The following is a 17,777-nucleotide window of genomic DNA, read 5'->3' as shown; positions in this document are numbered from 1 at the left end:
TTGTTCTAGAGGATCGTCACTACGTATCACGTTGTTTTGTTTACAACGTTTTGTTCTAGAGGATCGTCACCAAGTATCGCGTTGTGTTGTTTACAACTTTTTGTTCTAGAGGATCGTCACTAAGTATCGTGTTGTTTACAACTTTTTGTTCTAGAGGATCGTCACTAAGTATCTTGTTGTTTTGTTTACAACTTTTTGTTCTTGAGGATCGTCACTACGTATCACGTTGTTTTGTTTACAACTTTTTGTTCTAGAGGATCGTCACTAAGTATCGTGTTGTGTTGTTTACAACTTTTTGTGCTAGAGGATCGTCACTAAGTATCGTGTTGTTTTGTTTACAACTTTTTGTTCTAGAGGATCGTCACTACGTATCACGTTGTGTTGTTTACAACTTTTTGTTCTAGAGGATCGTCACCAAGTATCGTGTTGTTTTGTTTACAACTTTTTGTTCTAGAGGATCGTCACTAAGTATCACGTTGTTTTGTTTACAACTTTTTGTTCTAGAGGATCGTCACTAAGTATCGTGTTGTTTACAACTTTTTGTTCTAGAGGATCGTCACTAAGTATCACGTTGTTTTGTTTACAACTTTTTGTTCTAGAGGATCGTCACTACGTATCACGTTGTTTTGTTTACAACGTTTTGTTCTAGAGGATCGTCACCAAGTATCGCGTTGTGTTGTTTACAACTTTTGTTCTAGAGGATCGTCACTAAGTATCGTGTTGTTTACAACTTTTTGTTCTAGAGGATCGTCACTAAGTATCTTGTTGTTTTGTTTACAACTTTTTGTTCTTGAGGATCGTCACTACGTATCACGTTGTTTTGTTTACAACTTTTTGTTCTAGAGGATCGTCACTAAGTATCGTGTTGTGTTGTTTACAACTTTTTGTGCTAGAGGATCGTCACTAAGTATCGTGTTGTTTTGTTTACAACTTTTTGTTCTAGAGGATCGTCACTACGTATCACGTTGTGTTGTTTACAACTTTTTGTTCTAGAGGATCGTCACCAAGTATCGTGTTGTTTTGTTTACAACTTTTTGTTCTAGAGGATCGTCACTAAGTATCACGTTGTTTTGTTTACAACTTTTTGTTCTAGAGGATCGTCACTACGTATCACGTTGTTTTGTTTACAACGTTTTGTTCTAGAGGATCGTCACCAAGTATCGCGTTGTGTTGTTTACAACTTTTTGTGCTAGAGGATCGTCACTAAGTATCGTGTTGTGTTGTTTACAACTTTTGTGCTAGAGGATCGTCACTAAGTATCGTGTTGTTTTGTTTACAACTTTATGTTCTAGAGGATCGTCACTACGTATCACGTTGTGTTGTTTACAACTTTTTGTTCTAGAGGATCGTCACCAAGTATCGTGTTGTTTTGTTTACAACTTTTGTTCTAGAGGACCGTCACTACGTGTTGTGTTGTTTACATTTTTTGTTCTAGAGGACCGTCACTACGTATCACGTTGTTTTGTTTACAACGTTTTGTTCTAGAGGATCGTCACCAAGTATCGCGTTGTGTTGTTTACAACTTTTTGTGCTAGAGGATCGTCACTAAGTATCGTGTTGTGTTGTTTACAACTTTTTGTGCTAGAGGATCGTCACTAAGTATCGTGTTGTTTTGTTTACAACTTTATGTTCTAGAGGATCGTCACTACGTATCACGTTGTGTTGTTTACAACTTTTTGTTCTAGAGGATCGTCACCAAGTATCGTGTTGTTTTGTTTACAACTTTTTGTTCTAGAGGACCGTCACTACGTGTTGTGTTGTTTACATTTTTTTGTTCTAGAGGACCGTCACTAAGTGTTGTGTTGTTTACATTTTTTGGTTCTAGTGGACCGTCACCAAGTGTTGTGTAGTTCTAGATTGCTGTAATTATTGAAACCGAATGTGAAACAAATCGATGTATCAAATAAGTTATAACTATTTCCAACAAACAGATCGACTATCAGAATTTTGCTCCCAGACAGAAGAAAACACAAAGCGTGTGTAATCTCACTGACTACAAAACTAGCCAGTTTCTTATCACGAAGCGCGAGGTCCCTTTGGAACCGTTCAAGCATTTCAAACATAATGTGTGTTCATTAGCGCCAGAAACTACTGCTGTAACATACGTAATCTTCTAGAAAGTTCTTTTTAATACGGTTGTTCTGGAATAAAAACACAGTGAATACGTAAAGTACGCAAAAAAGAAAGAAAGCTCAAAACAAGTAAATAAATGAAACACAGAAAGTAAGGTGGACAAGAGAGTTTCTAACGATGCATGATGGTCACGCGCAGCAAGACGGTAATGTTCGAGCAATTTGATCAAAGATGGGCGTTACCGTGAAGAGATGAAATTAAAACTTTTAAATGTAGTTTTGACTTCGCGATTTATGTACATGATTTGATGCCGCAGTGGTCAGTCGACGTGTTTCCGGCCAATGGTTGCGTTCTGCAACAGGTGGGTGCTTTTGTACGACTCAGTCTACGAATACACGTGTCTTCTACACGCAAGAGTTCCTTCCTACGCGATAACTTTGTTGTTGTTTTTGTCTTTTATAATGGTGCGAAGGCCACATCACAATTAGTCTATCAATTTAACATCATCTTGTCTTCATGTACTAGCTGTCTCCATCAGATCACTATGTGCAGAATGACCACAATTCTTGATGAAATGATTCTATAGGAGGGCTCCGATGTTTATCCATTAAGAATAACTAGAAATTTAGAAAATGTTTTTTTCTTGTTAATTTGTTGTTTTTTTTAGAGCAAAAGCCACATTGGATTATCTGCTGTGTTCATCGCGAGAATCGAACTCCTGATTTCATTGTTCTGAGCACAAAGTCTTACCGCTGTCCAAATGGGTGACTAAATTATATTTAATTTATATTAGCTATCGAACAGAGTGAACTATTAGTATAGCGAAGTCGGTACACATTTCTTGTTCATTCACAAGGACCACAGTGCATTCCTTCATCGGTAACTAACTGGACACACCCTTTTCGTTCATTCACAAGGACCACAGTGTATTCCTTCATCGGTAGCTAACTGGACACACCCTTGTTTATTTACAAGGACCACAGTGTATCCTCGCCATTTACGATAATTTCGTCCAAAGACTGACCAAGTTACTTTTTTTTTAATACGGTTACTTCGTTTATTTGTGTCGTATAGATTTTACGTGGTTTGTATAGGAAGTGTCTTTGCCGTATTCCTTATCTATAGCATGTTAATGAGGGAAAAAAATACGTTAAATACACCAATACAATATTTGTACTGAGTATAAAGCTTGACATGACAGAGAAACCTCAACTGAACAATTAATTACCCGATTCCATCTTACCGAGATGGTTCTTCGAACGTTCTTAGTTTGGTTTGTTTTGAATTTCGCGCAAAGCTATAGGAGGGCTATCTGCGCTAGCCGTCCCTAATTTAGCAGTGTAAGATTAGAGGGAAGGTAGCTAGTCATCACCACCCACCGCGAACTCTTGGACTACTCTTTTACCAACGAATAGTGGGATTGACTGTCACATTATAATGCCCCCACAGCTGCAAGGGCAAGCATGCTTGTGTGACGGGGATTCAAACCCGAGATCCTCGCATTACGAGTCGAGTGCCTTAACCACCTGGCCATGCCGGGCCTGAACGTTCTTAGAGCATTACCTTTGTAGTATAATAAATGGAAAAGACCTAAAACCAAGGACTGGTTGATAAAAATGATGTGAACATTTGTTTTGTTTAGATTACATCTCTCTCGAATTTGACAGTTATCTGCCGGCGTTTTGTATGTAAAACGTTCTGATAAAACATTCTCATGAATATGAATTGGAAATGTTTTTAACATGTTAAACCGCGGTAATAAGTGAAACTAGTACTTCAATAGGAGGGCTAAGCCTAATGTTTGACTGATGGACTACTTGAAAAACATTCCTGTCTTCGACTCCCATCTGTGACGGAACCGAAGACGGTGGGGGTTAATGGTAAAATACGTTCTACTGTGGAAATAAAAATAAAACAAAAACAAAAAACTGCGGAGAGCCATCTGCTAGGCTTATCAATTTTCTAAGGCGCACGAGGCCAACACGCGCGAAGGGTAAAAGGGTGAATGAGCTACATATGGCCTGTAACAGATCCCTCCCACCTGATCTGTTTCTTTCTGTATACATCACGGGCTCATTTAACTAGTGCGGCCAAGTGACCAGACGAAATACAATGGTTTTTATAATACGTGCACGAGTGCGCACGTGACTTGCATATATACGCGCGCGCGTGTATGTGTGTATCTGTAAGATGATACAGAATGTGTTAACATTATATATTATAAAGCTACTTGATGTGTCTCTAATTTTGAAGTGACAGACTAAGGGGAAGACAGCTACTCAACACTACCCACCGCCAATTCTTGGGCATCTCTAATTGCATATAGGATTGATCGTCTCATTTTAACATCCATCACCTGAAAAGGCAGATATGTTTGGTGACGGGTCTCGAACTTGCACCACACAAATTACGAGTCTAACCCCCTACACGCGACTGTCTTGAACAAATCCTGTTTAAATCCAGATCAATTCGAACCACACACACACACACATACACACAGTCATTAATTATAAGAAGCGATGAAATCTTTCATTTCCACTTTATAGGTACAAAGAAAAATACTCTAATAATAACTGTTCGAAGGTGACAGATATGCACGTGCTCGTCGTTGAACCAAATGACGCGGCTTTCTCAAAGAAACGGTTTTCCATTCCACCCGACCTCTTGCTTTAATTGAGAATAGGCTTAAACCTCGAATGTATTGAAAGATCTTGTGAAAGAACCATGTGTCACAAGGAACTGGATGGTTATGACTGTAAGTCTGTTGATTTTCGTCGTTCGTGGATTTTTAGGAACACTGAATTCTGTTGAGGTCGAATTCACTCGCTGCCTTCAACACAAACTACATCCACGATCTATGGTTTCACTCCTCTAGGGCATACGACCTACACACATGATCCAGTGATTTCAGTCAGTGGCGTATTTAGGGCCCCATGGTCTTAATGGGGCACCATTAACACTTTTATTCTATGTAAAACTACATACGTTGTTGGGCCTACACAACCTTAAATCCGCCACTGATTTCAGTGCTATAGATCAACCTACATCATGAGCTACTGATTTCGGTGCCTTAGGTCGTTCACTTCTTCGGAAATAGACTGTGACAGAACTTCACGTGGCGGTTGGCTCGAGACAAAACCTTCACGGTTTACTAGCAGTCGCTCGCTACTTAGAAAGCTAATTCAGGTGTCTGTAACCTGCCCTTTTCTCTATTCATGCACCACATGCAAACAGAAATACAAGTTTTGCATCAACTTTAGAAAGAATAAATGTTTTCTAAATTGAATATTAGTCCTCAAGAGCGATGCAAATGGAAAACAATACGTTTCTGTAGCGGTAGGCCTAATAATAATAATAAGAAGAAGAACATGCTATTCAACGACGCCGCCACATGCGAGGGCCAAAGAATACCTGGGTATTTTGATTATAACGAACTTTCTTACCTTGAGAAAACAATGACTGTCTTTACTTTTTACATGCTTTGTTTGTTTTTGAATTTCGCGCAAAGCTACACGAGGGCTATCTGTACTAGACGTCCCTAATTTTGCAGTGTAAGACTAGAGGGAAGGCAGCTAGTCATCAACACCAACCGCCAACTCTTGGGCTACTCTTTTACCAACGAATAGTGGGATTGACTGTCACATTATAACGCCCCCACAACTGCAAGGGTGAGCATGTTTGGTGTGACGGGGATTCGAACTTTTTATACGCAATTTAAAAGTCTAAGTAAAAACTACATAACATTTTCTGCTACTGATTCGCTTTCGAAACGTTACAACGAAACCAATACGTGATATTATAAAAACTAATGTCGGAATAATAAGACTGAAACGAACAACGAACCACAATTTAGTTTAAACAGGTATGCTGAGAAGTCCACTGTCTATATGTTAATCATATCACCATGACACAGAAATGAACATAGCTTCCACTTGTTTTACCATTAAATGGGGTTCTTCAATGTTTTTGTTACATTTATCATTAACTCAAATCTCTTTTCAAGATCAACTAATGTTCATTGGCGCTTTTGATGTCTTTACTACAAAGTTAAATAAAATTAATTACACATTTTAATCGATTTGGTACAAAAATCTTACAGCAAAGATTACTGAGTCAGTTTAGAAGTTATCCATCAGAAACAATAACTTATAACTTTCTAAATAAATAAGAATTATTATGGCTGTTCTATCGTAACTCTGACTTATTTGAAAGACTATCCTGGCTCCAGCTTATGTTACGAGGGGCCTGAAATATCGTTGCTCCAATAACTCAAGCTGGAGTCGGGACCGTCCTTCAATCAAGTCCTCATCAGCACTGGTCCTACTGAAGCATGAATGACAGTGAAACTCGTAACTATCTTATTCTTATCAATATTATACACTATCTACGTGTTTTTATTTTTTTTTTGTCGTTTTTCATTCTCTCCACCGATTGAATTTATTTAACAAAATGTCCACGAACCGTTAAATCTTAAGTAAAAATAATTGGAGTAATACCCGTAGATTCTTACCTCCCATTCTAATGATGAAAGACACAATTAGAACGAAGATCAAAAGATAACACCTACAACTGTACGTCCCGTGGTGTAGTCTCTGAGGCCACCTCTGACCTGAAAAAAATAAATATTAAAACATAAGATTAACTGTTGGTAAAACCAGACAGAGTTGACGTTAAATTTCAAAAGTTTGGTTTAGTAGTAAGCTTTGAAAGCTTATAACGCTAAACTCCGGGTTTGAATACTTGTGATAAGCACAGACCAAATGCCCATTGAAACTACAAACAAACAATTAGTCATATTCGTAAACAAAGCATACTGCAGCGTAACCTATCGTGACAGTTAAACCTTTGATCTGTCACTGATTCTTCGATGAAGCCTGACGCTATATAAATGACAATTACAACTGACTTGTCAACAATGGATTGTTTTATTTCTTTATATTTGAATTTCACGCCGTCCCTAATTTAGCAGTGTTAGACTAGGGGGAAGGCAGCTAGTCATCATCACCTATCGCCAACTCTTTGGCTACTCTTTTACCAACGAATAATGGGATTGACCGTCACATTATAACGGTTCCATGGCGAGCATGTTTGGTTTGTGACGGGAATTCGAAATTGCGACTCTATAATTACGAGTCAAACGCCTTAACTCTATGGCTATACAGAGTTATCCGACAATGGAATTTTGATTAGTTCGACAACAAAGAAATGGTTTCAGACACATCTTAACGTTTATCTACTGCTACAAGGTAAATTCGTGCGCACAATGTAGATTAAGTTACAAGGATAAACCAGACTGTGTTGTAAGGATAGCATACAACAGAGAGGTTATGTCACAAAGAGGACGGATGAGAGGTTATTAGGTCAATTAAAAACCCTTTGGAAGGTCAATCTTGTTGCCACGAGCTTCTAGTTAGTTAAATATCGTATTCATAACTTATTATTTGAGGTTTTAACAAATACAGGACTTTCTTGCAAAATTCAAAGAATGATCAAACTAAGTATATGTGAACCTATACACATCAAACCTATAATCGTATCCTGTCACTATTCGCTTCTGTTCCTTAGGCACTGAAAGTGCGTATTTTCGTAGAGTTTTTAATGTTAATGTTTTCAAGAAACAAGATATCTATTTTACTGGTGGTGTACAAATAATTACAGACTTGAAAGTGTACTGGAAGTGCTGAAATAATTATAGTGTTATAAACCATACTTAAATGGACAGTTCGCTGAACACCACAAGATACTAGTTACAGATGGGTTTTTGATCTCTTACGAGTCCTATTTGCGCATTGACTCGAACTTCGTATGGACTGCGACAACCAACACGACCTGGTGTTCAGTGTTTTCGACTCGTAATCTGCGGATCGAAGATTCGAATCCTGTCACCAAACATGGTCGTCCTTTCAGCTGTGGAGGCGTTATCATGGCCGGTCAATCCCACCTTGTGTTAGTAAAGAATAGCCCAAGAGTTAGTGGTTAGTAGTGTTGAGAGCCTGGCTTTTCCCTAGCCTGTCACTTCTAAATTAAGGACGGCTAGAAAATATAGTCCTCGAGAAACTTTGCACGAGATTCAACTATCTACTATCCCGATATACTGATCAACAAATTATAAAATAACAAATTATCTGCTTGCTAGTCTTTTTGATACCTTATGGTGAGAAACTGTTTGGGTCCGTTATAACTTCTAGAAACTTCTCGTTATGGTCCCCACACGGTCATTTCTATAGTTTAACGTCGTCTTCATAGCTTTACGAAACTTATACATAAGTCATTAAAACACGACACCTATTGGCTTGTTTTATATTTAAATATTTTAACCAGAAATCATTTAGAAATATATTAAGGAAAATATAAAGATTTAAACCTTAAACTTAAAGCTACGTCAAAGCTTTCTGCGCATTGTCGTAATGCAGAAATGACTGACCAGAGGGGAAATAGTTTTTAATATACACCGCCAACTTACGGGATACTTTTATCTAACCAAACAGTGGGATTACGACAGTCACTCTTATAATGCCTTCATGACCTCAAAGTGGAGAATTACATTTTAGCTGCAACGGAACGCAAACTATATCCCTGGAATTCACAGTCGGAGCATGCTAGTCACAAGGCCACGTTTGTGCCACACCTTGTCAATAAGTGAAATGAGTCGGAGCATGCTAGTCACAAGGCCACGCCTTTCCCACACCTTGTCAATAAGTGAAATGAGTCGGAACATGCTAGTCACAAGGCCACACCTGTCAATAAGTGAAATGTACGCAATAAATGTTACTGAAGTTTTAATAATAGTGATATTCATACTTGTTTAGAGCTAAACTACAGGGTTCGATCCTCGACAGTGGACAGAGCACAGATATTTCTCCCAAATATAGCTTGTTTGTGTTTTTTACAAGGTATCTTCGGCAATAAATGTTGAGGGGGGGGGTGTCACAAAAAGATTTCGTTTATATACATATTGTTAGGTTTAAGATTTGGGCCTCATTGTTTCAGTTCAAATCACAGACAACCTCGTTTGTTTATCTGCCCAATTTTCTTAAACCTTTTCGGGGACTACCTGTACTAGCTGTCTTTAAAATGGAAGTGATAGAGTAGAGGGAAGGCAAGTAGTTAACACCTCCCATCGCTAACTCTGGAGCTACTATTTTACCATCGAACAATGGAATTGACTAACACATCATAACGTTCCAAAGGTTGAAAGAGCGACCATGTTCGGTGACGAGATTCGAAACTACGACTCGTAAGCTACGATTGAGTACCCTAACCAAACTATCTCATTAATCGAATAAAAACCAATATAAAAACAAATAAACATCCGTAGTTTTAGCAAAATTCTCTACATCACTTTCAACATGTTCTTATCGACTTCTAAACTCTCAGTAATAAATAATAACCTGCAGTTCGAATAACATCCTAACTACGAATTTGTCCGTAATTAATAAATACAGGAATTCCCTAAGATCTGCCTATAGTAGTACGTAACCATTTACGTGCAAAGGGAAGTCCCCTACAAATTGTTAATGTAGTTTATACACGCCGAGTGCAGTCTTATATTTGCCTGGGGGGTAACAATGCTCTGAGTTTCCTCTCTGCATTTTGCTGAGAGCACGTGCTCCTCCGCGATAGCACATAAAGATACTGCATGACAGTTCCGGAACATTTTTTTATTTCTGTAATTGCTTAATCTTCAGGAATTTTCTGCCAGTGGCAATCGTGAGTGTCATGAAAAATATCGCACGTGAGACCAAAAGAACTCTATCGCTCCTCCTCGAGTCGGGTTCGGATCCCCAAACATGCTCACCCTTTCAGCTGTGGGGGCGTTATAATGTTATGATCAATCCTAATTTCTAATTATATTGATTATACTGTGTGGCCCGGCATGGCCAGGTGGTTAAGGCCTCGACTCGTAATATGAGGGGCACTGGTTCGAATACCCGTAATACCAAACATACTCGCCCTTTCAGCCGTATGGACGATATAATGTGATGGTCAATCCCACTATTCGTTGGTAAAAGAGTAGCCCAAGAGTTGGTGGTGGTTGGCGATGACTAGCTGCCTTCTCCCTAGTCTTACACTGTTAAATTAGGAACAGATAGCGCAGATAGCCCTCGTGTAGCTTTGCGCGAAACTAAAAAAAACAACAAACAAACAAGCCTCCCTGAGCCTTCTTTATTGACCTTGGTCTACCATATCACAATTAATCAGATACGTAGAGACTGACCCCATGGAATTGTATGTGTCAGCTCTTAAAGTGAAAAATAAAATAATCCTTGAGGGCTTCAAAGTTTACCGAAATGAAATAGGTGTAAAAATCTGGTTGTAACCTAAGTGAAAAAGGTGTTAAATCTGGTTTCAACCATGATAGTGCTAGAAGAGCCCAACTGTAAGGGATAAGTAAAATCAAGACACATGGTAGTGTGTCGTACAGCCAAAACAACCTACAGCAGGACACACTGCGTTATAAGTGAAACAGTAATAGTTTATTGATTTTCTTTCTTAGTTTTTAGTCGAGGTATTTCCGTTTTAGCGTTATTTGTAAATTTCCTTAAGCCTACAACTTACAAACCTAAGAATCATATTAAGGAGGAAATAAATTAACGTGATATCGTCACGTGGGCTGGACTTCGAATTATTTTCACCAGATCATTTAAATAAACCTGCTAACGAATGAACAACATTAAAACGGTAGAACACTTCAAGGTGACAAACCAGAATCCAAACGTTAAAGTTGACCAACTTACTAACTGTACTGCTAAGCCTATCAAGGCTATCTTACACTCCACATTTTAAAATTACATCACAAAACAACAATTCTGAATAGTAGCATTTTTTAAATCTAATTAATTTATAATTTTGAAACTAATAAATCACCCTTCAATTCCTTTTTTCGTAATCAGGTATCTCTCAACTTGATATTATCACTGCACGTCACGTTACCAACAGACGATTGTAATTTAGGCCTAAAAACAAAATGAATATATTTGTGGAGCATGTTAAGAAATCAGCTAAAAATTTGTATTACGTCACGTATCCTGTCTGAAATTAATAACGATATGTAGTACAACTTAACCATCAAATGCGGTGGTTACGTGTGAACTTGTTGTAGCGGTTAAATCCATTTAAGCATTCTTGGTCGAGAATGAAAAAAAAAAAAAAATTATATACCTCACTAATAACAAGGAATAAATGTAAATATTTAAATTTACGGATGAAAATATAGTTGTCAAGATACAATCTTGTAATTTACTTTGTTCATCCAAAACAACAACTGAAAAAAACATGCCAATTAAATTAGGGACTTTTTCCATGAGCAGACATTTTTGGCTTTGACTAAACTATTATACGCATTCGTAAACACCAGATTTAAACAGACGTGTAAAATATTTTGAAATTATTTCATATATTATAGCTAGATTAATATAAAGCATATAATGGTATAACCTCATATTAATATACACGATGCGCCTCAGTTAATACACTCACATTATAAATACTTACGCATGGCAGTTTGCAAACACTACATAAAACTATAAAGAGTCAGCGGTTTTTTCACAACAACTAAATTTTCCACTTACTACCCATTCCAGTTAATGTAAGTAAAACACTTTTCATTCTTATTTTGTAGGTGAATATTGTCCTCCGGCGGCTCTGCGTTAAATTCGAGTGACTTATAACACTAGAATTATATGTTTTATTCTCGCGATGGAAAAATCGTAGATAGCCTGTAATGCAACTTTGTTCGAAAAACAAACTAATCATTAAAAATTGATAGTTTAGCTTGTTATTGTTTTTTAACATAACTTTATAATTTTTAATTATACTTACGGAGCTTATTTTGGATTCTTATTTAGAGCGTCGATTTAGGACTAAGAAAAATTTTCTACGCTGGCCCAATTTAGGGAATTGTTGTTGGGATTACTGCTGAAAATATCGTTAACTACAACAGCATAAAACTAATGGCTCAAAGCAGTGTAATTAATACACGTTTCAGTTTCTTGTGATGGTGATTTGGAACGGTAAATACTTCTAGTCAGTTTATGTTCATAAGTATCTATTAAATTATTTTACTTCGTATTTATAACAACCAGTCAGCTTCCTAGTGATAATAAAATCTTACACAAAATAATATCTCATTTTTCAGTGATGCGGAAAACACAGAAACTAAAAAAAACATTAATAATGTACACTCTCTATTAGAACAAGTTTTTCTTACTCCCAAATTATCAAAATTATTTAAATAAATTGCTTCCCCCTCTCCCCAATAATAAGAACTTTTCTCCTAAGGTCAGCTCAACACCACTTTAGAATTATGTTGATTTAAAATCAACAACGACAAACAAAATCAGCGATTAAAATGATTTCGATTATTCTTACGAGTTATTACGGTTTTTGATCTTCTGAGAAATTAATCTCATCGTGTAATCTGAAGATACACATAAGCTTAACAAATAAATCGCTTCAAAAATTATATATCAGATTTCAAAGTTTGTTATAGCGGAACGAAACACCTTTCAAATACCTTAGGTGTTGTTTGTCATGAATATTAAAAACGTTTCTTTTACAACGTGCCTACTTATTATTCAAGTTAACTGTTTAAACTAAAAGATACAACTAGCGTTGATATACACGTGAGAAAAGCAAAGCAAAATTAGACAGGACTTAGACATTTTTACTTATTATTATTTTAGTTATAGAATGAGAGAACTTCTTACCATGGAACACAAAACAGATTATACGATAACACTTATGAGATAGCAGGCTACAGTCCAACAGATTGTCCTCGAGGGGATATGTTGTCCCTTTTTTTGTGCTACAACATCCGTTTCGAGAATCGTCACAGTAGGTCATTTGTTCATGAGTAGGCTTAGAGCACGTGCATGAAATACGAGGCATTATCACGTAGAAACAGTAGCACGTGCAAGGTATACTCAACAGAACGAGCGAAACCAACCTACTTACACGTCTGTAATCATTCCGACCAAACAAACAGCTAATACTACTAAGCTAGAGCGACTTCCACGAGTCGGCGACTTTGTACTATAGAATATAAACAGCATGACCAGTACGAACTCCCTCACTCGGTAATCGTTCCTCTGTTACTGACAGTTTTGTACGTAAGCACAAGCTTTTCAGCGGATGGATATCAGATACTTTCTCTATGGCTGACTGCACAACGTCGATGGTGGCGGCACGTAGTGATCACAGTCGAAACATAGCCAAAACAAAAGTTGATTTTTTTCTGTCTTACAGAAATATAAGTGAAACGAAATTAAATAAGCTAGGAACTATTAGAGTGTAAATACAATATTTTTAACAAGTTCAAGTTTCTAATAACGCAACTTTGTTAAACTGTGTACCAGCCTTATTTATGCCTACAAAACACATCTTAAAGGCAGGAAGCAAAAGCCACAAGACTCAATCACAGTGGTGTTACAAACTTACAAAGTTTCAAGCAATTACACCAAGTAAAAATAATACTTCGAAAACTTTAAAATAATTTATCTGCGAAACCATAAGTATATAAATTAGGCACTAAAGAATAATATAAGTATTTGGTTGTGTTTAGATAAGTAGCGAAATGTGTCTTTTATACAACGAATGGGTTTTTTCTAGACAGTGTTGCATTCAGACAGTGATGGGTAGTTGGGGCAAAGTGATTAAAATGGGAACTGATGTGATTTACTGTCCGAAATCAAAATTGCTTCTGGAGTGATTATTCCACTGTCATTTGCTGTAGCTAGAAATCTTTGTTATCTGGTTACCATGCCAACCAACGTCTGAAATGCATATTTTTACTGGTATTAGTGACTCCTACGGTCGCTGTGCGTCAGTAGCAGGTATAAAGTCCGAGATCACTAGCAGTATAGAGACCAGTTAATATCTAGATATCTAGTATGTAACCAATACCTTTGTTTATTCCACTAAGGCGGGCAACTGTAGTCTCGTGTCTCGGAACGCTAGTAAATAGTGAATGAAAATGACACATTCTCTTTAAGGACGTTTTGCCGTGACATGAGCCATCTGGGCACGTGCACGCTCTATCACTCTTCACATTACAAAAGCTTTTCACTGGGTATTCCAGGGTGGACTGATAAGACATTTGTAACTAGTAGCTAACTCAGAATAGGCAGGAAAATAGTTGTACGTACACATGGGGGGCGTCCATTATTTAGGATCCGTAGTGACAAAAGTTTAGACACATGTACGTACTTCGAAGTACGTTGAATAATACGTATATATCATACGTTACTTCTTACGCTACAGCAGATTCAACGCTATTAAACTACTTAAAGTAGCATTTCATTTTCGCTGTAATAAACACTGAATAAACTGTAAAATGTTTATGTTTTAAAGAAGTGTAAGTATTACTGTAGTCACAGTTTTAAAACTTGCTAATATTGTATTATAAAGATGGCTCGTATGGGTATTAAAATTTTAATTAAAATAAAGTACAGAACAACGTTTTGACCTTCTTAGGTCATCTTCAGGTTACTTCAAGTGGGTTTCTTGCCATCATGGGTGATTATATTACTTTAGTCACAGTTTCGAACCAATGCTAAGTATTACTTTATGTCACTTAGTTTGGACAAACACAGATCCTAGTGTATTACTTTAAATCATTTTGTTTGGACCAACACAGATCCTAGTGTATTACTTTAAATTACTTAGTTTGGATAAACACAGATTCTAGTGTATTACTTTAAATTACTTAGTTTGGACAAACACAGATCCTAGTGTATTACTTTAAATCATTTTGTTTGGACCAACACAGATCCTAGTGTATTACTTTAAATCACTTAGTTTGGACCAACACAGATCCTAGTGTATTACTTTAAATCACTTAGTTTGGACCAACACAGATCCTAGTGTATTACTTTAAATTACTTAGTTTGGACCAACACAGATCCTAGTGTATTACTTTAAATTACTTAGTTTGGACCAACACAGATCCTAGTGTATTACTTTAAATCATTTTGTTTGGACCAACACAAATCCTAGTGTATTACTTTAAATCACTTAGTTTGGACCAACACAGATCCTAGTGTATTACTTTAAATTACTTAGTTTGGACAAACACAGATCCTAGTGTATTACTTTAAATCATTTTGTTTGGACCAACACAGATCCTAGTGTATTACTTTAAATCACTTAGTTTGGACCAACACAGATCCTAGTGTATTACTTTAAATCACTTAGTTTGGACAAACACAGATCCTAGTGTATTACTTTAAATTACTTAGTTTGGACCAACACAGATCCTAGTGTATTACTTTAAATTACTTAGTTTGGACCAACACAGATCCTAGTGTATTACTTTAAATCACTTAGTTTGGACCAACACAGATCCTAGTGTATTACTTTAAATCATTTTGTTTGGACCAACACAGATCCTAGTGTATTACTTTAAATCACTTAGTTTGGACCAACACAGATCCTAGTGTATTACTTTAAATTACTTAGTTTGGACCAACACAGATCCTAGTGTATTACTTTAAATCACTTAGTTTGGACCAACACAGATCCTAGTGTATTACTTTAAATTACTTAGTTTGGACCAACACAGATCCTAGTGTATTACTTTAAATCACTAAGTTTGGACAAACACAGATTCTAGTGTATTACTTTAAATTACTTAGTTTGGACAAACACAGATTCTAGTGTATTACTTTAAATCATTTTGTTTGGACCAACACAGATCCTAGTGTATTACTTTAGATCACTTAGTTTGGACCAACACAGATCCTAGTGTATTACTTTAAATCACTTAGTTTGGACCAACACAGATCCTAGTGTATTACTTTAAATCATTTAGTGGACAAACACAGATTCTAGTGTATTACTTTAAATCATTTTTTGGACCAATACAGATCCTAGTGTATTACTTTAAATCACTTAGTTTGGACCAACACAGATCCTAGTGTATTACTTTAAATCACTTAGTTTGGACCAACACAGATCCTAGTGTATTACTTTAAATCACTTAGTTTGGACAAACACAGATCCAAGTGTATTACTTTAAATTACTTAGTTGGAACAAACAGATCCTACTGTATTACTTTAAATCATTTAGTTTGGACAAACACAGATCCTAGTGTATTACTTTAAATCACTTAGTTTGGACCAACACAGATCCTAGTGTATTACTTTAAATCACTTAGTTTGGACCAACACAGATCCTAGTGTATTACTTTAAATTACTTAGTTTGGACCAACACAGATCCTAGTGTATTACTTTAAATTACTTAGTTTGGACCAACACAGATTCTAGTGTATTACTTTATGTCACTTAGTTTGGACCAACACAGATCCTAGTGTATTACTTTAAATCACTTAGTTTGGACCAACACAGATCCTAGTGTATTACTTTAAATCACTTAGTTTGGACAAACACAGATCCTAGTGTATTACTTTAAATCATTTTGTTTGGACCAACACAGATCCTAGTGTATTACTTTAAATCACTTAGTTTGGACCAACACAGATCCTAGTGTATTACTTTAAATCACTTAGTTTGGACCAACACAGATCCTAGTGTATTACTTTAAATTACTTAGTTTGGACCAACACAGATCCTAGTGTATTACTTTAAATTACTTAGTTTGGACCAACACAGATCCTAGTGTATTACTTTAAATCATTTTGTTTGGACCAACACAAATCCTAGTGTATTACTTTAAATCACTTAGTTTGGACCAACACAGATCCTAGTGTATTACTTTAAATTACTTAGTTTGGACAAACACAGATCCTAGTGTATTACTTTAAATCATTTTGTTTGGACCAACACAGATCCTAGTGTATTACTTTAAATCACTTAGTTTGGACCAACACAGATCCTAGTGTATTACTTTAAATCACTTAGTTTGGACAAACACAGATCCTAGTGTATTACTTTAAATTACTTAGTTTGGACCAACACAGATCCTAGTGTATTACTTTAAATTACTTAGTTTGGACCAACACAGATCCTAGTGTATTACTTTAAATCACTTAGTTTGGACCAACACAGATCCTAGTGTATTACTTTAAATCATTTTGTTTGGACCAACACAGATCCTAGTGTATTACTTTAAATCACTTAGTTTGGACCAACACAGATCCTAGTGTATTACTTTAAATTACTTAGTTTGGACCAACACAGATCCTAGTGTATTACTTTAAATCACTTAGTTTGGACCAACACAGATCCTAGTGTATTACTTTAAATTACTTAGTTTGGACCAACACAGATCCTAGTGTATTACTTTAAATCACTAAGTTTGGACAAACACAGATTCTAGTGTATTACTTTAAATTACTTAGTTTGGACAAACACAGATTCTAGTGTATTACTTTAAATCATTTTGTTTGGACCAACACAGATCCTAGTGTATTACTTTAGATCACTTAGTTTGGACCAACACAGATCCTAGTGTATTACTTTAAATCACTTAGTTTGGACCAACACAGATCCTAGTGTATTACTTTAAATCATTTAGTGGACAAACACAGATTCTAGTGTATTACTTTAAATCATTTTTTTGGACCAATACAGATCCTAGTGTATTACTTTAAATCACTTAGTTTGGACCAACACAGATCCTAGTGTATTACTTTAAATCACTTAGTTTGGACCAACACAGATCCTAGTGTATTACTTTAAATCACTTAGTTTGGACAAACACAGATCCAAGTGTATTACTTTAAATTACTTAGTTGGAACAAAC

General features: G+C 36.3%; 1 protein-coding gene across 4 annotated transcripts in view; it reads right to left on the bottom strand.

Moving 5' to 3' along the window:
* Positions 1–13,190, bottom strand: part of LOC143233156 (uncharacterized) — a 39,224-nt gene extending 26,034 nt beyond the window's left edge. The window contains exons 1-2 of one of the 4 annotated variants that reach the window (XM_076469106.1): positions 12,783–13,190; positions 6,584–6,682 (exon numbers count right to left, since the gene is read on the bottom strand). In XM_076469106.1, coding sequence (XP_076325221.1) covers positions 6,584–6,682; positions 12,783–12,963 — 280 coding nt within the window. In that variant the 5' untranslated portion in view covers positions 12,964–13,190. The remainder of the gene's footprint in view (positions 1–6,583; positions 6,683–12,782) is intronic. The other 3 variants (XM_076469105.1, XM_076469108.1, XM_076469107.1) reach the window with 3 other exon arrangements.
* Positions 13,191–17,777: the final 4,587 nt, after the last annotated feature.

This window comes from Tachypleus tridentatus, chromosome 12 (assembly GCF_004210375.1).
Source record: "Tachypleus tridentatus isolate NWPU-2018 chromosome 12, ASM421037v1, whole genome shotgun sequence".
Taxonomy (NCBI): Eukaryota; Metazoa; Arthropoda; class Merostomata; order Xiphosura; family Limulidae; genus Tachypleus; species Tachypleus tridentatus.
This window is presented reverse-complemented; position numbering and strand designations above follow the sequence as displayed.